This window comes from Delphinus delphis, chromosome 11 (assembly GCF_949987515.2).
Source record: "Delphinus delphis chromosome 11, mDelDel1.2, whole genome shotgun sequence".
NCBI lineage: Eukaryota > Metazoa > Chordata > Mammalia > Artiodactyla > Delphinidae > Delphinus > Delphinus delphis.
This window is the reverse complement of record NC_082693.1, coordinates 75,824,708-75,847,091: the sequence shown is the minus strand read 5'-3', so window position 1 is coordinate 75,847,091 and position 22,384 is coordinate 75,824,708. Positions and strand designations below refer to the sequence as shown.

The window sequence follows — 22,384 nt, the reverse complement described above, 5'->3', positions numbered from 1 at the left end:
GTTAACAAAATGAAGGAAACCCAGGACCTCAAGCACTGAGGGAGAGAGTGGGGAACCAGATTGTCCTCACAGGAACATTTGAGGCTTCCCTTCAGTATGACCCCATAGCTCGCTGATCTCTTCCTTCTTATCACTTGTCACAGCTTGTAACTTTTCAAGCTGATTGTAAGGTCCATGAGGATAGTATCTATGCTTGTTTTGTTTTGATGTCACTCATCTGCACTCAGCACTAGGAGGTGCTACCAAAAAATTGTTAAATGAGTGAACGAAAGATCCAGGTAAGAGCAGAAAAGTTGGAGCTGGCAAGTGAGATACAGAGCCCAGAGAAATTTCCTGAACTGAAAAGAAGAGGAAACCATGGTGACTTGATACAGGATGCCAACAGCCTGGACAGGAGAGGGAAGAGGTTCTCACAGGTGCCAATTGTGTCTGGAGATTCCAGCAGTTAGACACATACGCATGGGTTTGTGCCTGAAACAGTCACTGTGAATCCTGAATACTGGCCCCGTTCCTGCCAAGGCCAGCCCTGCCCTACAAGGGCGGCCACCATGGTTGGAGACCTGTTTAGTTCCTAGACATGGGGCTGGAAAGGGAACGCCTCAGGTTTTTACGTGGAAGCCCAAACTTCAGGTTGACCAAAACCACCTCACATCATCTTTGCTGGAATTAATAAACTCAGATGATAGGTCATGTCCCAATCGTGTGGATGATTTGACAAGATGAGCTGTTTGGTAGGCAGGACACAGTCACAGTCATCTGCAAAAGGCAGGAGGATTACTCCTCAGAGGGTAGAGTAGGCTAATGACGTTTCATTTTGAAAATAGTCTTGGAGTCCGTGGGGACAGAAGGAAGGCTTTGGGGTAGAGATAGAGAGCAACGAGGATTGTGAGTGACGTCAAGAAGAAGCTCAGATTTCATTTGGCTAAAAAGAGCCAGAATCCTCCCCAGAACACTCAGATACTAAGACAACTTCTTAGTACAGCCCCACAATTGTGGGAGAAAAACATTTCAACTGTTCATCTAAAATCGTTTTGCTAGGGATGGGATGTGGGATCTCCCTGCTCCGAGAAAGGGGACAGGCCTCTTCTCTCTGAGAATCTGGCTTTTCCTACACTTTCTCATGCAAAAGACCTATCAGGAGAAGGTCATGAATAGAGCACTTTTCCTTCAGCCAATGAGACAAACACCCTATTCAAAAGCTCTTGCCGTGCCCTGCCCACACACTGTCTCAGCCAGGATTATTTTGGCTTTTGACGAAATCCCACGGGGTAATAAGAGCAACCTCAACTCTGCTGTGCTATTTCACATGACTCCACGGCTGGCAGCAGGCGGGAGCTATTAAAGATCATCTATTTTATGAACATCACCCACTTGCTGTCTGCAATAATGAGGGGAGAGAGCTACCGACACCAAAAACCCAGCAGGTGGGCTGGAAACATTTCAGTATGAAGCTGACAGCCATGCTGGGGTCCTTGGCAGTACCTGGACTATATACTGGGGTTATAAAACCACTCACATGGGCCTGAGTTCAAATTTTGACACTGCTATGTATGACCTTGGCTGGGTTAGTTAACTTCCTTGAGCATCAGTTTTCTGACTTGTAAAATGAGGGAAATAAGGCTAAAATCCTGACTCCTAAGGTTGTCAGAGGATGGAATGACACAAGGCACTTGAAATCACCTTCCCTGAGCCTGGCTCCTAATAAATGCTCCACCAGCGCTGCCTTGCCTCCTTTGTCCTCCCTCCCCCACCTCTATGCTCACTGTCTGTGAATGCAGTGTTCCTGCACAATGAGTCAGCTGAGGCGACCAGGAATTGAGTTAATTGGACACGTTCTAGCATTGTCTCAAACAAACACCAGGACGAATCTCTGTGCGGCGGGTGACTGAGGAGGGGGTGGGGCTTATCACCCTAGGTTACCTGTTCTGGACGAGCTCTTCCTGTGCTGAGAACTGTAGCCGGACCCCCTGGCCAGGGCTAGGGAAGTTCTGTTTCAGCATCTGCTGCTGCCCCTGGGAACAGCTGAGGATCTGGACCTGGAGTGTAGGAACACTGTGGCCCAGTATCTGTTGATTCACTCTTTCAACAAATATTGAAAACCTGAATATAAGACAGACACCATCCATTCGTCATCAAATATTTCTATAACATTTATTCTATGCCTGACACTGATTGAAGCACTTTGCAAACATTATCTCATTGATTCCTCATAACAGTGCTGTAAGGTTGGTATTATTACAACCTGATTTCAGAGGTAATGAAACTGAAGCACAGAGAATTTACAGAACTTGCCCAAGAAACTTATACGCAAGACTTTTTGGACTCAGTGACAGTAGCATTTACAGTCCTCCATTGTACGTCTGGAGGAGGGATAAGCATACACTCATCTGTTCATGATCTCATTCACTTACTGAGAATTGCATTAATCACAAAGCGTGTGTCAGACTCTGCTTTAGGAAAGGTGGGGACACAAGACCCAGGTCTGTCTTCACGGAGCCTACAATCCAAGGAGGTGAATGCCAAGCGAGCCTCATTTTTATCCTTTGACTTTGCAACCAGCAAAGAGACAGCTGACTTGGGTCAAGGATGCCAGTGGAATAGACATCTTTGTATAAATGACCTTTATGGGCCATTAAACACGTGGCCTTTGCCCTTATAAGGCCCGGGCTAAGGAGTCCATCAAACACTTGCTTAGACCTTCATATTTCAGAAGAGAAATGTGTTTAAGGCTAATGCCCTCACCAAAACCCCAGAAAGGTATGCAGCCATAAGCACTGCCTAGTGTTCCCAAACTTCATATGTGTATCACTAATGAAGAATATTTTGTATGAGGGGTTAGGTATTTATTTTTACGTGTACTTTAAATCACATTTTAAAAATAGCACTGACCTATTACTTCAAACACACTATTGCTTAAAGAAAAAAAATTTTTGAGTTAACTAAAAAAAATATTGGCACAGGTGGTGCATTACAAATGAAAAATTGTCAAAGTGGTACTCAAATGACTGGAGTCTGGGAAGCACACAGTGATTCTCACTGGGGTCATTAAGGGCATTTGGGGTGAGGCAGCTCTTCACTGTGTAGGGCTAGTGCCCACAGTGCCAGCTGATGCCTAATATCTTTGGCCACTGCCCTCTCCATGGTAGTAGCACCCCCCTCCAATAATGCATGGTGGGTGATAACTCCCCACGAAGAATGCCTCCAAACATTTCCAAATGCCACATGGTAGAAGGCTGGGGGGATGTGGTAACACTCCTGGTTGGGAACTATTGCTAAACTAAAGTTAAGGTCTTGCCGGAGGCCTTACTGGGAAAACAAGCTATTTTCAGATTTTTTAAAATAGAATGAAAGTCAAGTTCAATTACCAAGTGGCTTAGTGGTGGGGGGTGGGGACCAGAGTAAGCAAATGAGAACCCAAATGAGAAGACGGCAAAGACATAAAAAGTCGTGGCAAGAGTGGGGACAGACAGAAAAGGCCTGGCGCTGCAGACAGAGCCTCCCTGGTTTGGGGCTGCCGTTAGGAGCAAGACCAGTTTCTTCCTGCTTGTCTGACAGGTGCCACCTGGCACCTGACAATGACCAGAGAGAGTGCCCGCTACCTGCTGACGAACAGGCAGTGCAACCTATTGCTTGAACTAAATGCAGTGTGACACCAAGCCAGAAAGGTATTCTGCAAGGATACAAGAATCATATGATGAAAAATGCAAAAGATTTATCAATCACTAAAGAGGGAAAGAAGGTCCCAGAAAGCCACGAGTCTCTTTCCAAGTGACCCATAACGTGCTGCTAACGGTGAGGATGAATGGTGAGGACGAGAATAAATTGATGCTATTTGTACACCACCCCAGATACCGTTCGTGCCCTTTAAAAATCTTGGTTATTTGTGGTACCTTTGAGCCCTACTTTCCCCAGCACACTCCAAGGTTTTGTGTCCTCTGCCTCAGTATGTCTGTAGAACACATCTTTCCAAAGTTGTTAACAGGTGGTCACGGAAAAAAAGCTTCCAATGTTAAGTTTGGTAAATACTGCACAATTCCATTTTGGAGATGCACAATGCACACTGGCACCTTAAAGCTTTTGAGAAGATTTCTTCTGTTCCCTTGGTAATTTAAAATGCAAAATCCAAACTCCTTGCCTGGTTTTAAAAGTCAGCTGACTTGCCCCACTTTACCCAATCGATGTAATTTTGTTGGGAGGCATACGCATCACTACTGTTCCTAGTATCCGTCTTATCCATCCTCACTTCTCGCACATTCCTTCCTCCTCTAGAAACCCCATTCCCAGCCTCTCCACTGACTTTACACTTCTGTCAAGCCTCAGCTCAAGATTCATGTCCTAACTACTGTTCCCCACAGTGAATTTTCTCCCTACTGTGACTTTTCTCAGAACTGTATCTATAAAAGGGGGTGGTGTCATGTCACGGTGATCCCTTCTAGGTTGCCTTGGGATCACTGTCTGGTTGTGTGATATATGCAGTCTGTAAGCAGCTTTGCTTCTTTTCAGCTTCTCATGGGAGCCTGTTACTATACTGTGGATACTACGGGTCTCGCAGAAAAAACACTTCTTGATATATACCCCGGTGGATGTGCCAACGGCTGGCTTTGTTCCCTTGTAAAACCAACTATCGCTATTTGTGTCTCTATGAATTAGCAACCCCCGGGTAATGACTGAACATATGTGTTCACACTGTCTACGTTTAATTACTCTGACGTTCCTCCAGTGAAATGAAATGTTGGCTACAACAGATTATATCTAAAACTGAATAACATTGGGAGTATTCAAAGTTAAGAGTCTGCTCCTGGAAATGGAAGTTGACTTTTCACCTGTATGAATATTAAGAAATTATTTTTATTTCTAATATATTTCCTAACTTCCACCACCCCCCTCAAAAAAATCCCTGCCTTTCTCATATCAGTTCATAACGATTCCATCTTTCCATTTGTTAAAAATGCAACCTTGATGTTTCACCACCAGTTTTTGTCATTTTAACACCTTATCCAACCCATCAACAAATCCACTTGGTTCTACCTTCACAATGTAATCAGAACCTGACCACTGCTCACCACCTCCACGTCACAGGATGCGTGCGCCTGGAAGCTGATTCTGAGCTGGAGCTGGGTGGGCAGGAAGGTGATTAGAGAGTGCTCCTGGGATCGACACCTGTTAAAGGGAAGGAAACAGGCTTAGAAAGGGGGGGAAGTGGGGCTGAGATACTGTCACAGAGAAGGCCTGAGCTGACTCCACAAGGAGCCCTGAGCTGGGATGGCCCTTGGGAGCTGCTCTGAACTGAGGTGGGCGGCCAGGCCTTTATACCGCTTCACCTATAGTCACTGAATGCAGGCTGCCCAGGAAGGGGCAAGGCCATTGTGCAAGATGGCTCTCCTCAGAGGGGGCAATTCTTAAAGAGGGCTGACAGCCAAAGGCTATCAGCTGGAGACCTCCCTGCTGCAGGAGGAATAAATCTTTCATTTCTGAAGGGGACCTGAGCAGGGTAACACGCATCCACTGCACTTCACATGCCCATCTTGACCCAAGTCTCCATCTTCTCATCAGGATTAGTGCAACAGCCTCTTCACTATTTCCCTGCTTCAGCTCTCTAAAAATGTCAGCTAGAGTGATCCTTTGGGACTGTAAGTTAGATGATGTCATTGCCTCTGCTGAAAACCATGCAGTAGCTTCCCATCTCACCCTGAGCAAAAGCCAGTAGCCTGTCAGACGCTCCCCCTCTGATCCTCCCAGCTCTCCGACCTCAGCCCCTACTACCTGCCTGCTTGCCCACCACACTTTAGCCACCCTGACCCCCTTGCTATTCTTTGAAAATGTCTGGAAAGCTCTTATCTCAAGCCTTCACATTTCATTCTTCCCGTCACTCAGAATGTTCTCTCGGGCCTCAGCGTGGCTCTCTCCCTCACCTCCAGGTTTTTACTCATGTCGCCTTCTACTCCATCCCCCTGGCTCTCCCTGTCCCTTTGTTGCATCCTTTTCCTCCATAGCAGGGAGCTCTACAAGTGGAGAAATTCTGGACTGTTGCATTGACTGCTGTACCCCTAGTATCTATAGCCATGCCTAGCACATAACATGTGCTCAGAAAAACAGATGTTGAATGAACTTCTGTAAGTTACAGAAAGAGTTTCCATGATTGGCCCAAGTTGAAAATCATTCCATGGGTTCTCTAGGTCCCTAAGAAAACCATAACAGCTTTGATTCCCCTCCTTTTGTTAAGCTTTAGTCATGCAGGTTTTCGGTTTTCTTTACCCAAATTAAAGGAGGAGTAGCTTAAGTGTCTTTTGTAGAACAGGCAATCGAGATGCCAGAATTCTGATTTTATCTCATACCCAAACCTTACAAAAACATCTTTTTCTTTCAAATTTGCTTTAGGCTCTTAAAAGTTGAAGAAGACATGGTTTTTGACAACGATGAAGTTTATCTGGGATGCTCCTGTGCTCCCTGAAAGCAGTGATGGTTAAGAAATGCCCCCGCTTTGTGTCCCAAGAAACAGCTAACCACCACAAAGGACAACCCAGCCTTCCCATATTCTCAGATAAGACCCGCCTCCATCCTTTCTCAGGAGTCCCACAGGGTTTGTGGATGACTCCCTTGTTCACTTGTCTCTATAAAACCCAGGCCTCCTTCCTTCTCTTTGAGACATTCCTCATTAACAAATGTTCTCCCTATTGCAAAATTATATCCATAATTGACTGGTGCAGATTGTCTTTCACACTTCATAAAGAGGGGACTTGTGTTGCGAGGATTTATTTTTAGCCTCAAAGATAGTATCCGTTGGAAAATCAACAGCTGACAATAGTAAGTGACAAAATAATTCTTGACAATAGACCACAGACAACCAAAGGGTCCACTCCCTTAGCAGAAAGCCAGCATGGAGCTCAGTTTCAGAGCAGGGAATAATTACTACTTCCAGAGGCTGACAGAAACTTGATTCAAGCAGGTGGCTGGACAAAAAGATAATGTTGGAAATAATTTCCTAGGATATAAAGTAGATGTGGCTCTATATAATTTTCTCCTGAAATTAATTAACTCCAGTGTGCTGGGCACAGAAGTCTCAGTCTTGCCCTGTCTAGGATCCCTGGTTCTAAAGAAACGGGATGGAGGCAGGATGCTCCTAGAAGCTAGAGGCTGTCATACATTACATGTCTGCAAGCTCTTACCTTTGCAAGAGACGGGTCCAAGAGGTCCACCAGCCTGCCCTCCTATAGGGCAGAAGATCTGTGGTCAGCTGTATAAAGATCACGGTTTAGATAAATGGCTTCAACTTTATTCCAATACCTTGGTTAGTCCTTCATAACAGAGTTTACATTCTTGTGCAACCCCACAGAAACACTTAGCTCCATTCTGTTGGACACAAGCCCTCCCAATACCCTACAAAGCCAAAAAATGATCAGTCAGGCTTAGATGCTAGTGAGGTCTGGTGCCCCTTTATAACCTATAGGCTTAGGGTTCTTGGGGTGAGTAACTTGGATTCAGGTGTACTGGGAATCCCCTAAAAATTATATGCCAAGTGGGGTGTGGGTGTTTGTGCGCACGTGCATGCGTGTGCACTTTTCTAAAGAATGACTCCACGGTCTTCTCACATTCTTAAAGGGATCCCTGCCCCCTGAATGGATAAGAACCACTACCTATTACAGACATTCTGGTCCTTCAAAGAAATATTCCCTAGGCAGAGCCCCCTCATCCTTGGCTTTGACACGGCCAGGAGCACCAAGTCCACCACCAGTCTATGAGTAGGCTTACTTACTTCATTTGTAGGCACTCGGTCTTCTCCCAGAATCCACAATGAGCCATTAAGTCATGCCAAGGACCTTGGTATCAGCTAAGTCTGATTAAGTCAATTCATCTGCTAGAAGCTGACAAGAGGGAGGTTGTAGGACCTAATCCAACCCATTTGATATTGTCTGTTAGGGCTGCTATCACAAAACACTACAGACTGGGTGGCTTATAAACAACAAGAACTTACAGCTCATAGTTCTGGAGGCTGGGAAACGCAAGATCAAGAAGCCAACATGGTCGCGTTCTGGCGAAGGTCCTCTCCTGGTTCATAGCTGGAGCCTTCTCACTGTGTCCTCACGGGCTGCAAGGGGCTCTGTGGGGCCACTTCCATGAGGGCGCCATCTTATGACCTCATCCCTCCCAAAGGCCTCATCTCCTAATTCCCTCACCTTTGGGGGTTAAGATTTCAACATATGAATTCTGGCGGCAATGGGGATACAAACAGCTTGGCAGAGCAGATATTTTCCACAAATATTCTCCATCAACAGTGTAATCCGACACCCGAAATAGCACTGGCTAGAGACAGAATGTAAAACTGAAATGGAAACATATGAGTATTACCAAGATGTTGGGTCTACTTTTTTCTTTTTCAGTACTGAAACCTGGATTTCATGGTCTATGTTTTGAATCAATAATAGCTTTTAGAGTTATTGCCACATATTCTGCATAATTTTAACAGACAAGCTTAATTGGCTCAATGAACTGTGTCTTTATGAGACTTTAATTTTCCTATAAAACAGCAAATGCCAACAAGATAGACATCCCTATTCTAAGCTGTCTACAGTTCTAAGAAGTAAACAGGCGGTTATTACATTAAAAACGTTCCTTGTATGCCAGCAACATCTAATTTTAATCTGTGGGACTTTTCGAGGAAGAACTAAGGGCTAGAGATGGCACAAAGAACCCCCACATGTGCCTGATATCTAAAACCTGAAGCCTGACCCAATTCGCCTGTGGTTAAATAAACACATGCTTCTCCACGTCCTTGTTGTCTTGATGTACAGAACGGGATAACATTGGCCACTTAGTCTATCAATGAAATTCTCTTAGCTTCTAGATTGCTTTGAGACAGTAACTTGGAGGCATCTCGTACACCCGTGGCGAAAAGTGCCATTTGTCACACTGGATGTAAAATAAATTAAGTGGAATCCTGGTATCCATATGCATTAACTTCCCTTTAAGGGACCGACATACTAACTTGGGCAGCACTTACAAATCTCAATTGAAGTGTCACCTCCTCAGTAGCCAATTCTGTTGCTCCCTCCTCTGTGATACTGGCCAGTGATCGTAATTGCTGGCTGTTGTGTTTGTCTCCTCAACAGGCTGAGATCCTACAGGGCAGGGACTATGTCTTATTTATCTTTGCACCTCTGCTGGCGCACACAAATTGCTAGCTTGCTGATTGTAGAGATTCATTTAATGATAGCCAGGTGTTAGATCAGAATCCCATCCCAATTCTGAATATGCTCTGAATTGTGCCTACCAGTTCACATTCCTTGTCTTTAAAGTCTTGATAAAAGTACCGAAGGACCATGTACTTCCTATTTTCATATGCAAATCACAGCAGGAAAGGGTGATTTTGACCCTCACGCTTCTCAGGGACCCGGTAGGGTGGAGAATATTAGACAAACTCTGATAGCTGAAATAATTCAACTCAATGATTTAGCAAAACATTTTTGCTGTGCCATGCACTGTTCTAAGCTTTAATTTTGTGGGAGCCTGATTGTAAGCACAGTACTGTTATTGCCCACATTACATATGAAGAAACTGGCACAGAAAGGTAGAGTAACTTGCCCAAGAGATGAGCCTTATATGAGTATTCTCCACGCCTCTCACCTCTGAAGCAAGGCAGAGTGAATCCTTTCTCCCCTGTGTTCCCACAGACTCACTACCCAGGCATGGACCTCATCATCTCATATTGTGATTAGAGATCCATGTCGGTCTCACTGGCCGAACAGTGAGTTTCTGGAGGACCGGGACTGTGGTGTATCGGTCACCTTTTTGCCTCGCCACTTAGCAGAGTAACTGGCTCACGGGAGCTTCCTGATAAGTGCCTGCTGAATAACTGAATGAGGGAAGTCTCTTCCTAAAACTACCACTTCTGAGGAATTCCTCAGAGAAAGGGATGAAGACAGACCCATTCTACTGCCTCAGTTGCCTTTGTAACCTCTGGTGGAATGTAAATATTTAACAAGGACTTTCCTTGCATTACTGTTTGTAATAGTGACAAAGGAAAAACCATTTAAAGATCCACTTAACACAAGAGGAAAGTGATCTGCAAGTCATGGTAGGTGCATATACTGGAAAGTATGCCACTACTAAAAATGATGGTGTAGACCAGCGGCTGCACGCAGATCAAATATGGCGTCCCACCAAATTCGGATCGACGCACAATATTACTGTCCCCCAGAACACATACTTGTAGGAAGAGAACACTGCGCTGAGTGGATCACATGCCACAGTGGAGAAGGCATCTTGCTGTAAGAAAGAGATTAAAAACTTAGAATAAAGCCCCAAACATTTATGGGAATGTGTTCAACTTTGCTTTTTGAGGATGTAAGAATGCACAGTGGGGACAGTCAATAGCTCTACTCAAGTAACAACAGGGCTCTAAAGGGGGACAAAGCAAACAGTGGGATTATGCTGGATGTTTTGACAGCAAAAAGACATTGTTATACTTAATAGCTAGTCTCTTTTAATTTCTTCAAATATGCTGCTAAAAATTATAGGATTTTAAAGTGTGCTCCGAACACAGAGGATGTTGAAAATCACAGAGGATGTTGAAAGGTATAGAAAAATCTTTAATGACATGGAAAGACAGTTATATGTTAAATAAAAGAAGCCAACTGTAAAACAGCATGTACGATACAATCCTGTTTTTATTACAGAGAGAATATGCAGGCATGGGAAAGGAACTGGAGGACACAGACCAAAACTGGGCTGTAAAAGTAGTTATCTTCGGAAGATGGGAGTGGGAGCAATTCTTTTTTTTTTTTTTTCTTGCTCATTGGTATTTTTTCACTGCTATAAAAAAGATGTACTATTTTTGTACTGAGAAAATTTCATAGAAGTTACAGTTTTTAAAAAGTTACGGGGCATACTCACGCACGTGCATGTGTGTGTGCGCACACACACACACACACACACACACACCAAACGAAAGTGGAGTTAGACTTTTTAATCATTTTTTTTTGTCAGCACCTACAAATGCTCTACCACCTCACTGTACTCATTAAGAATTTTATTGGGAGTAGGCAATCTCCGGGATTGTAGAACCTTCTTCCGTGCAAAAACACATGGACTCCTTGCAGGCAATGACCTATTGGATTCTCTTGGGAGGTAGGCAGATGCCATGTAGCATCACTCTTCTCAGTAAGAGGTAGAAATTAGGCAGTGATTTGATGTTCGGTTCTTGCATTCTGCAAATCTTCTGCAAGTGCATGAGCAGGCCCGAAGAGCTGCAGCTCCTAGTTGATGGTGGAGATGCCCTGCTCATTCAGGGCAACAAGTCAGCGCTCCAAAATAACCCCATCAGCCCATCATGGCAAGTTCTTCACAAATTGTCCTTCACTGCTGACAGAACACAAAGGTACCTGTGCATAACAGATGCCCTACAAATGGCAGGAATGCCCTGGGTAGTCATCAGACCCACTCCTAAAATGCCATCTAGTCAGAGGCAGCCGAGCCCAGTTATACTCGCTCATCCATACATGTGGTGAAAACAAAAGCTCCTCTCTGTTAGCAAACCCAGGGGGATGAATAGCGACCTAACAAGTCCAAGGTTCAAGATGACAAGCAGTTATTGAAGATGCCGTGGAAGAACAGTCTGTCACGGGGTGCAGTGATGGGGCCAAAAGTGTGAGGATTTCACAAGATAATGAATTAATGGCTGGACTCCAAAATGGAAAATTAGAGCTGATAAAGGCCAGTGGACCATCCTTCTGAACTGTTTGTTGAACCGTAAAATAACCGATTCTTTTTAGGAAAGGGAATATGGTTACTAGACATCTGAAAGGATGTAAGTAACTCACGACTGTCACCATTTTGAGCACCACTTTCTGTCCAACCTCAGCACTGTATATGCTTGCCCTCAGAATTTTTTTTCCCTTTGAAAAATTCTGAGTTAAGTTAGTATTAGGAAATAGATTCTCTAATTATTCAGAAGGATGGATCACAGATTGGGAATGTTCACCTGTGTCTCTCTTGATTGGACCCACTGTAGCATTAATAAAGCCACATCACATTGTACAGCTTAGCAAGAAACGTGGTAATGGCACTTCCTCCTACAGTACCCTCAGCTTTAGCCACTGTTCAGCTTGGTCTGGGAACTGCATCCGTGTTCAGCCACAGCAGCGAATTAACAGCTACCATTTCCCAAGAGCTGGTGATGGGCCAGGCACTAGATGAGCCTGTGGCAGATGTTATTCCTTTAATCATCACAAAAATCTTGGAGGTGGGGACAATCATTGCCTCACTCTACAAATGAGGAAACTGAGGCTTAGAGAAGTGTAGTAACTTGTCTGAGGAGATGCTGCTAGCAGGAGGAGGGCAGCAAGCTTCTTCCAGAGCATGTGAGAGAGAGGATGGAGCAGGATGGAGCAGCTGGAAAGGGCACACAGGACCAGTGCTGCAAAGACACACGCTCACTCATCCGGCCCAGGCAAATCGCTTCATCTTGATACAAGACGGGGCTCACCTCTCTTACCTAACTACTTCATAGGCTTTTTGTGAGGTCCATATGAGATCACATGTGTGAAAAGCCCTGAAAACAGTAAAGCATTTGACAAATACCATGTGTTATTAGCAAAAAGTCAGAAAACTAAATCACAGTCCTTAGGAGCACAACACTTCAATCATCAAGGCTTCAACGGAAAGACCACACTGCCCCCCAACCCCCAGTCCTTTAAATAAAGGGCGCGGGATTTTCTTAAGCAAATCTTTTAAAGATAAAGGGCTCAGGTATGCATGCTGGTACTTGAACTGGTTTTTGCAGGGAGCTTCAGTGTCTTAAATTTAATGCAGACACCCTGCCTGAGCGATTTATCTTGACTAGAGAAAGTAACCATTTCGCTGTTACTATTCTGTCCCAAAGAAAGGACTACTGTAGTTTTACACCCTTAATCTATGCAACACAAGAATGAAAGAAAAAAAACACAAGCAATACTTTCTCATGAGAGGGCCACATTACATACAGTCATTCAATTTTTATTATTAACATCATGATTGATAGCTAAGTCCACAGTTCAGTTCCCAGGCAACATAAAAGTGGATGTTTTATATATGGAACACCTGTATTTTTTCTTTTACATCTTTATTGGAGCAGAATTGCTTTACAATGGTGTGTTAGTTTCTGCTTTATAACCCGTATTTTTTGGAGCCACTAGGATCTACCAGTCTATTAAATGGCAACCACACAATTAAAACCTGCACAATTCAAATAATGTGATCTCCGAGCAATGAGAAACAATGAATTGTCAAATCACCGTGGGAGATCAACTGAGTCATCCCGCCTTTCAAGTAATGTCAAGTGGAAATCCCATTATCTGCTTTCATCTAAGAAATCACTAAAACAAACCAACCAGTCCCCCCAAATCTACCTGCACTGGGTGAGAGTCAGGATCCGGCACACGAGACTAGGGGATGGACTCCCCAGGTGCTGACGGGGCGCCATCATCCCAACATGTGCTGGAGCACCGAGGGGTCCACGTCCACGGCCTGGAGACCCCTGAGCAGGCTCTGGAAGGTGGCCTGCTTCCCGAAGCGCTGCCTCCAGCGAACCAAGGCCTCCACCATCTGGGACTGAACATTGTGGGGATGGTTGGCCTTACAGCGGTAGATGTCAGTCTGGGACAGCCCCAGAGACAGCACCACGGGCTCCCACTCGGGGCCCAGCCTCTGGGCCAGCTGGTTGATCTGCTGGTCGGAAGGGGAGCTGTGGAGGATGTGGGGGGGGATTCCAGCCAACCGGTCATCTGGGGAGGAGAAAGACACGAGGGTGAAGAGAGCGAGCAAACACATCAGACAGGGGCAGAAATTAAAAACGTGGCAGAATGACACACACTTCCAAATGGCAGGGGCCAACTTCTCCTAGTCTTCATGGCGGCTACTCAGTACAGAGCCGTACATAGGGGCTTAAGAAGTACCACCCAGCATCTTTGGAAATGTTTATGACAGAAAATTTGAAAACAAGAAAATAAAAATAACTTGAAATTCCATCAGGGAAACCCATTCATAATAATTTGATTTATTTCCTTTTTTTAATATCTTTATTGGAATATAGTTGATTCCCAATGGTGTGTTATTTTCTGCTGTATAACAAAGTGAATCAGCTATATGTATACATATATCCCCATATCTCCTCCCTCTTGTGTCTCCCTCCCACCCTCCCTATCTCACCCCTCTAGGTGGTCACACAGCACCGAGCTGATCTCCCTGTGCTATGTGGCTGCTTCCCACTAGCTATCTATTTTACATTTGGTAGTGTATATATGTCATTGCCACTCTCACTTTGTCCCAGCTTACCATTCCCGCCCTGTGTCCTCAAGTCTGTTCTCTACATCTGCATCTGTATTCCTGTCCTGCCACTAGGTTCATCAGTATCATTTTTTTAGATTCCATACATGTGTGTTAGCATACAGTATTGGTTTTTCTCTTTCTGTCTTACTTTACTCTGTATAACAGACTCTAGGTCCATACACCTCACTACAAATAACTCAGTTTTGTTTCTTTTTATGGTTGAATAGTATTCCATTGTATATATGTGCCACATCTTCTTTAAACATTCATCTGTCAATGGACACTTAGGTTGCTTCCATGTCCTGGCTATTGTAAATAGAGCTGCAATGAACATTGTGGTACCTGACTCTTTTTGAATTATGGGTTTCACAGGGTACATGCCAGTAGTGGGATTGCTGGGTCATATGGTAATTCTATTTTTAGTTTTTTAAGGAACCTCCATACTGTTCTCCATAGTGGCTATATCAATTTACATTCCCACCAACAGTGCAGAAGGGTTCCCTTTTCTCCACGCCCTCTCCAGCATTCATTATTTGTAGATTTTTTGATGATGACCATTCTGACTGGTGTGAGGTGATACCTCATTGTGGTTTTGATGTGCATTTCTCTAATGATTAGTGATGTTGAGCATCTTTTCATGTGTTTGTTGGCAATCTGTAAGTCTGTTTTGGAGAAATGTCTGTTTAGGTCTTCTGCCCATTTTTGGATTGGGTTTTTGTTTTCTTGATATTGTGCTGCATGAGGTGCTTGTATATTTTGGAGATTAATCCTTTGTCAGTTGCTTTGTTTGCAAATATTTTCTGCCATTCTGAGGGTTGTCTTTTGGTCATGTTTATGGTTTCCTTTGCTGTGCAAAAGCTTTGAAGTTTCATTAGGTCCCATTTGTTTATTTTTTATTTTATTTCCATTACTCTAGGAGGTGGGTCAAAAAGGATCTTGCTACGATTTATGTCATAGAGTATTCTGCCTATGTTTTCCTCTAAGAGTTTTATAGTGTCTGGCCTTAATTTAGGTCTTTGATCCATTTTCAGTTTATTTTTGTGTATGGTGTTAGGGAGTGTTCTAATTTCATTCTTATACAGGTAGCTTTCCAGTTTTCCCATCTCCACTATTCAAGAGGCTGTCTTTTCTCCATTGTATATTCTTGCCTCCTTTGTCAAAGATAAGGTGGCCATATGTGCATGGGTTTATCTCTGGGCTTTCTATCCTGTTCCATTGATCTATATTTCTGTTTCTGTGCCAGTACCATACTGTCTTGATTACTGTAGCTTTGTAATATAGTCTGAAGTCAGAGAGCCTGATTCCTCCAGCTCCATTTTTCTTTCTCAAGATTGCTTTGGCTCTTTGGGGTCTTTTGTGTTTCCATACAAATTGTAAAATTTTTTGTTCTAGTTCTGTGAAAAACACCATTGGTAATTTGATAGGGATTGCATTGAATCTGTAGATTGTTTTGTGTAGTATAGTCGTTTTCACAATATTGGTTCTTCCAATCCAAGAACATGGTATAACTCTCCATCTGTTTGCAGCCATAAAAGGGGTAATTGACAGTAACACAGTAATAGTAGGCAACTTTAACACCCCACTTACACCAACGGACAGACCATCCAAACAGAAAATAAATAAGGAAACACAAGCTTTAAATGACACATTAGACCAGATGGATTTAATTGATGTTTATAGGACATTCCATCCAAAAACAGCAGAATACACTTTCTTCTCAAGTGCACACAGAAAATTCTCCAGGGTAGATCACATCTTGGGTCACTGATCTATTTCTTTTCAGTCTTTTATACATAAAACATACATTTAGGATTACATTGCAGGTACTGCTTTGTAACATGCTTTTTTCACCGCCATCTCTTTTACTAGAGAGGTCAAGCCGAGGCTTCTGGGAGAATCTAAGGATGCCTGCAGGGTCCACCTCCCTCTGGCACTGGCCTGTGGGTGGAGGAGTGACACTCTCTCCTACAGGAATGGCTAGTGCTATAGGGTAAGGGGCTGAACAGAACAGCCACTCTTTCCTAACAAACTTGGACACCACCAAAAAAAGTGACAGCTTCTAACAGAAGCAGGTGCTAAGAGGCCCCCTGAGAAAAAGAAAACCTAGAGGCCATGAGGGAGCAGGAAGAGAGGTGAGCAGAGTTCACTGTCCCAGCACAAGTCACAGGAGGAGAGTAACCATCCTGGCTGAGCCCAGAGAAGGAGAGGAAGTACGTGCTGTGTAGGGGCAATGAGAGAACCTGACCTTGCACTTCCTAAACTGGAGCCCTATCTCCCCGAGGCCAGTCTGCTGAGGAAGTCTGACACTGAGTGAGTGACTACAGATGTGCTGAGAAGTGCTACTGGTTAAACAGAAGGCCTTCCAGAGGAAGGAGGTTAAAGCTAAGTCCCGAGCATGAGTAAGAAGGAACCCAGTGAAGGGAAAGGAAAGGAGGTGTGCCCTGTGCCGTGAGAACTGCGCATGAAAAGACCCCGAGGCAGGGGGACATGGCAGGTTCAAGGAAGAGACAGTCACTGTAGCAAAGAGCAGAGGTTGAGATGGACTCGAAACACCCAAAATGATGATGCCGGTGATGGGTTAGGCCAGGACTGGAACCTCAGACTTCAGTACAATAGCACATTATACTACACTTTCTGTCACCAGCATCACAGAAATTCAGGTCAATCCCACTTCACACTCTCCAGCTCACTGTTTTGATTTATGAATTCAATGAGAAGGCAAAAAGCATCCTGTTAGAATAGCTGATGTTTTCCACAGCATGTGCCTTTGGTCTCTAGGCAGTTGCCAATACCTTCGGCATGAGTTGCAAAAATATCGTCAAGGACTCTCTCTGGTGTCTGTCAAGACTGCTTTTTTTTAAATGACTAAGAAGCAAATTAGAATAATGATACTACTGACCAAACTATTTTATATTAACACTGACATTTTTACAGCTTTTATAAAAATATGGGCTCATCTTAAAAAATTCAAACAACACAAAAAAGTACAAAGAAGAAAACAAATTATCCACTATCCTACCATCTTACTGACAGTTTGTGAACATCATTCGGGACATCTCTTTAAGTGTGTATACTGTGAGAAGGAGAATATAACAAGTTTTTTTTCTAATAAGAGTAACTTAATTTTGCTTGAATATAACAGAAGAAAAAGCAGCCAAAGTGAACCTAAATGGCTTTCTGACCTGCAATTAAATGCTTAAAAAAACAAAACAAAAAAACAAACAAAAAACACATACACACAAAATATCTAATGCTGAGAAAAAAATTAATGAAAATTTAAGAGGTAAACTACATGTCTTCACACTGATGCTTTATAATGAACACTTTATATTTCCTCTTTTTCCTCATACGTCTAGATTTTTTTGCTTATATCATTTTTCTTCTGTTGGATGCATAACATTTACATGCTTCTGTAACAATAATCTTCTCCCAGCTGTCTAGTCTTAAAACTATATTTTTAATGGTTTGAATGTTCACCAGTGTTTTTTGTTGTTGTTACTGTTTTTTAACCATGGCTTTTGGGTCTGTTATTTTGATTTGAGTCATTTGGGTGAATCTCTTCATCGGGTGGTTTTCTTCAAGAAAGGTTCATGGTTACTATACTTCTTGAGTTCTTTCAGATCAAGACTGTCTGCTTACTGCCTTCACTGCTGAACAATATTTATAAAAATAATGTCATATTATTATATTCTGAATTATGAATATAATTTTATATTATTTAAATATTTTTATTCCTCTTACATGTGTAGAACTTGCTCATATTTTATGGTAGAGGATGCTGGTATGGAGAATTCTGATACTGACTTGAACATCCCCCTTTTTGTATTATTTGCTTTTTCTCTCTGGAGTTTACAGTACTGAAGCTTTAGACCAGGGTTTATCTTGGTCACTCTTCATCAGCCTTTCCATGTATGTGGCATGGCCTTCTCACCAAAGATTTAGTTCTTCCTCCCTTTCAGAAAAATCTCCCTGTGTTATATCTTTGCATTCTTTATTTCTATTCCTTATACTGGAGGGCTCTGCCTGTCCTCCATGGCTATCATTTTCTCTCTTACTGTTTTAACTCCTTTCCTGTGATTATCTCATGCCTTTCCCCCATGCCATTCATTTGACTGACAGTTAAGGCTATTCTGTATTTTTTTCTTCCTGGTTCAACTCTTATATCATATTTTTGTTCTTAATTTTTCTTGGCTCTTCAATCTATCTTTTAAAAATCCCTTTCTACTGCCACCCATGAGGATGGCTACTCAAAAAACAAAACAAAACAAAATAAGTATTGGTAAGAATGTGGAGAAATTGCAATCCCTATGCACCGTTGGTGGGAATGTAAAATGGTGCAGCTGCTATGGAAAACAGTATGGCAGTTCTTCAAATAATTAAAAATTGAATTATGATCCAGCAATTCTACTTCTGGATTATATTACCCAAAAGAACTGAAAGCAGTTACTTGAAGAGATATTTGTACATCCATGTTCATAGCAGCATTGCTCACAACAGCCAAAAGTAGAAGCAACTCAAGTGTCTATCGAGGTATGAATGGATAAACAAAATGTGGTATGTTATACATTAGAATATTATTCAACCTAAACAAGGAAAAAAATTCTGACTCATGCTACATAATGGATGATTCTTAAGGACATTATCCTCAGTGAAATAAACCAGTCACGAAAGGGACAAATACTCCATGATTCCATTCATATGAGGTACTTAGAATAGTCAAATTCAGTGGGACGGAAAGATTGATGGTTGCCAGGGGCTTGGGGAGGTGTAATGAGGAGTTGCTGTTTAATAGGGACAGAGTTTCAGTTTTGCAAGATTAAAAGAGTTCTGGAGGTTAGTTGCACCACAACATGAATGTACACTTAAAAATGGAAAAAGATAGCAAGTTTTATATTTTATAATTAAAAATAAAAAAAGAATCTTGTTGTTTAATCATAACATTGAGTTTTTATTTCTACTGGATTGATACTGAGCTCTTCTACAGCATGAAATAGTTGTGAGGTTGAGTTTCTTTGGACTCTGGGTTTTCTCCCAGACCAGATTGGTTGCATGTTTATTTTCTGCAAGCCGTGTTCCTATATTTCATTCCTCTGCTGTAGCATTTTCGCAGAGTTTTCATGACATTTAGTTTCATCTTGCTGATACTTAACATGAGTATCTCTGTCCAGAACTTCTGTTTGGTCTTGTACAGTAAGCTGATGCATCCTTGACACTCTGCTCACTCCATAGGGGTCCTGTTGCCTTTCTCCCTCTGAGCTACACTCTGAGGTTAGCTTGGCTTTCTATGCAGTGCTCTGGCGTGAAGGAGAAGTAGGACTCACAAGGCCAGCCCTTGCCGGGGGTCCTATGCACTGCCCTCTCTTTTGGAAGCCAGTTAAATGTCTTACAACAGAGCCCGCTCTGCCAGGGTGCACTCACTCCTGTGATCTCTTTCCCGTAACTGGGGAGATGGCTTGCTCCGAGCTGCCTTCCTGCCTCTGCTGAGGCTGTTGCCTGACATTCACCCACTCACCTTCTCAGGCAGCTTCTTCCCATACTGATCTGTGTTAGTGGGAATCCTCAGGATGCTGTCCCCTCACCTCCCTTTCCCGGCATTGCTCCTGAGGGGTCAGGATAGACGGTTTCCTTCATTACCTGCCACTGGTCAAAGTGCACAGCACAAAGCTGTGATTGGTTTTCTTGTCTGTTGGGTGGTTGCTGGCGAATGTTTTTGTTGTGAACTGCTTTTTGGGTCAGTTCATTGGGTGTTGGGGCGGGAGCATCTGTGGTTCTGCTACACTCTGTCATCATTCTGACTCCTGGCCAACTATTAATGCAACATATGCTTTGAGCCAATGATGTGGAAGTGAGGACGGTATTTGCTCTCCTTCCTCTACACTCTCAGGGTCACATATCCCTTGTGAATACTGCCATATAACTGGGAGGTGGCCAGCAATCTACGGACACAGGCTTGAGCAAAGATAATTGGCACATAAGCGCGACCCAGCCAAGAACAAATCAAGCCCTTCCAAGGAGATCTTACACACACAGAGACAATAATAGCTGTTTGTGTCGTCTGACCTCTATCTGGAAAAGTATCCTCATGAGCCTTCCAGCTCATGAATTCTGCTGAACATGAGGTTAATTAAAAATGAGAGTCCTGAGGCGGTAGTGTCAACTCCCAAGGACATACTACATCAAATCAGGTCGAGCTATAAATCAATCCACTGTGACCGCCTGGCCACTGTTCCTCAAAGCTTGATGTGCACACCACTGGTGGTGGGCAAAGTGATGCCAGGGGTACAGAGGGGAACATTCTGTATTAGAGTAGTCATGGATCTATTTTAACACGATTAGAAAAGTATAAATAGCATTTCAAACCCGTGACTGCAAGGATTAAGTAAATAAAAAAGCAGATACAGAATGACCAAAAAGTAAACAAAAGAGAAAAGTAAGTTTTAAAATAAAAAGTAAACTTAAATAAAAGCATTAGATTAGTGGTACAGGTGTTAAAAGATAAGGCAAGAATCGTACAAGTAGAACAGAAATGACTGAAGCTTGGGAAGCCCGGTGTTTCTCAACAGGTGCGCTGTTGGCATCTCAGGCAGGACAATCCACTGTGCAGTGCTGTCTCCACTGCACAGCAAGGTCTGGAGCATCCCTGCCTGGCCTGCACCTACTAAGTGCTAGTAACATCCCTTACCCCAGCCTTAGCACACATGTGCACATACCCTGGGGCAAAGCAGTACCACCCCTGGTTAAGAACCACCAGATACTGGGACAGAAGAATGGCTATTTTATAAAAAACCCTAAGCAGGGGGTTACTCCTTTTATACTGACAAAATGCTCTCCCTTATACAGATCCTATCTCTTTCATGCAATCCTTTAATTCCATTCTCAGTGAAGTTAAACCTCACCTGTTTCAAAAGAAACAACATTCTCTGATAAACTCATCTACCATGATGAAGCCAAAAATCCATTTGAAGGGATCAACACCCCCCAGTCCCCACCCCCCATCTCCCCACTTAGCCACCCACCCCTCTACCCTCCGTCTCTGTGGTCATGACGTGGATGAAAACAGCATACTGACCCCTCCTCTCTAACCAACTCTTCCTCCCACACTCATACTTATCAGTAGCTGCTCTGGGCTCAAATCTAAAACTCACACATAACTTTTCTGTTCCTTATATGACATTGCTGTCTCCCAAGCTCCTTATGTGCAGAGACCAAGTCTTCGACTTCTGTGCCCTTCCTTTCCAACCTTTAGGTTCGCCGAGTGAAGGAAAGTTCACAGGCCCAGTGACCTGTCTGGTTGACCTCTGCTTTGTACCCTGCATCCTACGATATGTGGCCACCTTAATGGTGACCCGAGAAGAGGACCTATACAAAGTTCAAAAGTACGGTTCAAAGACTGAAGGCCATGGAGTAAAGGAGCGGCACAGCAGACATGTAAACAGCTGCTAGGAAAGTCAGATAAAGCCATGGTCAGATGTCTAGAGTAACAGCAAGCATTTTAACTGTAGAACTGCGTTTTAAACTTCAGCTGTTTTGAAATATAACTGCAGATTTGGTAAGCACATATGAGTGCTTTATAAAGAGACTCAGTTGGACATGGGGGAGCACTTTGCAAAACCATACACATTCCTTTGGAGAGCTGGTGAGATAACCACTCTCCCTAACTCACTGACGGAAGTGCCGTGTGCTTCAGGTTTGTTGGACCAGAAAAAAAAAGTTGAGCTAAGAGACTGTCCCCTTCTGGTGCAGCCACTTTTCAGGAGAAAAGGCTAACCTCTTCCCCGAGGACATGTAAGGCCTCTGCTCAGGTCAAGTCTACTAACGTTCCATGGACCAAAGCAAGACATGTGGCCAAGCCCAAGACCAACAGGACAGGTAATTAAATCTCACAGGGTGGGAGGAGCGAAAATGTGCTGAGCAATAATCTGTAAACACTCACAAGTGAACTAATAAATTTTTAAAATGTAGATGAAGTGATATATTACTGGGAGTATATAAAATGCCAAAGTTGGTACAGGACAAAATAGAAAACTTCAATAAACCAATGTATTAAATATACCGAAGTGGTAATCAAAGCCCTCCCCTGCTA

The 22,384-nt window shown here is 43.3% G+C and overlaps 1 protein-coding gene across 2 annotated transcripts in view; it reads right to left on the bottom strand.

Moving 5' to 3' along the window:
* Positions 1–10,274: 10,274 nt before the first annotated feature.
* CRADD (CASP2 and RIPK1 domain containing adaptor with death domain) overlaps positions 10,275–22,384 on the bottom strand; it is a 196,412-nt gene continuing 184,302 nt past the window's right edge. The window contains exon 3 of one of the 2 annotated variants that reach the window (XM_060025370.1): positions 10,275–13,757. In XM_060025370.1, the coding sequence (XP_059881353.1) occupies positions 13,456–13,757 (302 nt within the window). In that variant the 3' untranslated portion in view covers positions 10,275–13,455. The remainder of the gene's footprint in view (positions 13,758–22,384) is intronic. The other variant, XM_060025372.1, reaches the window with a different exon arrangement.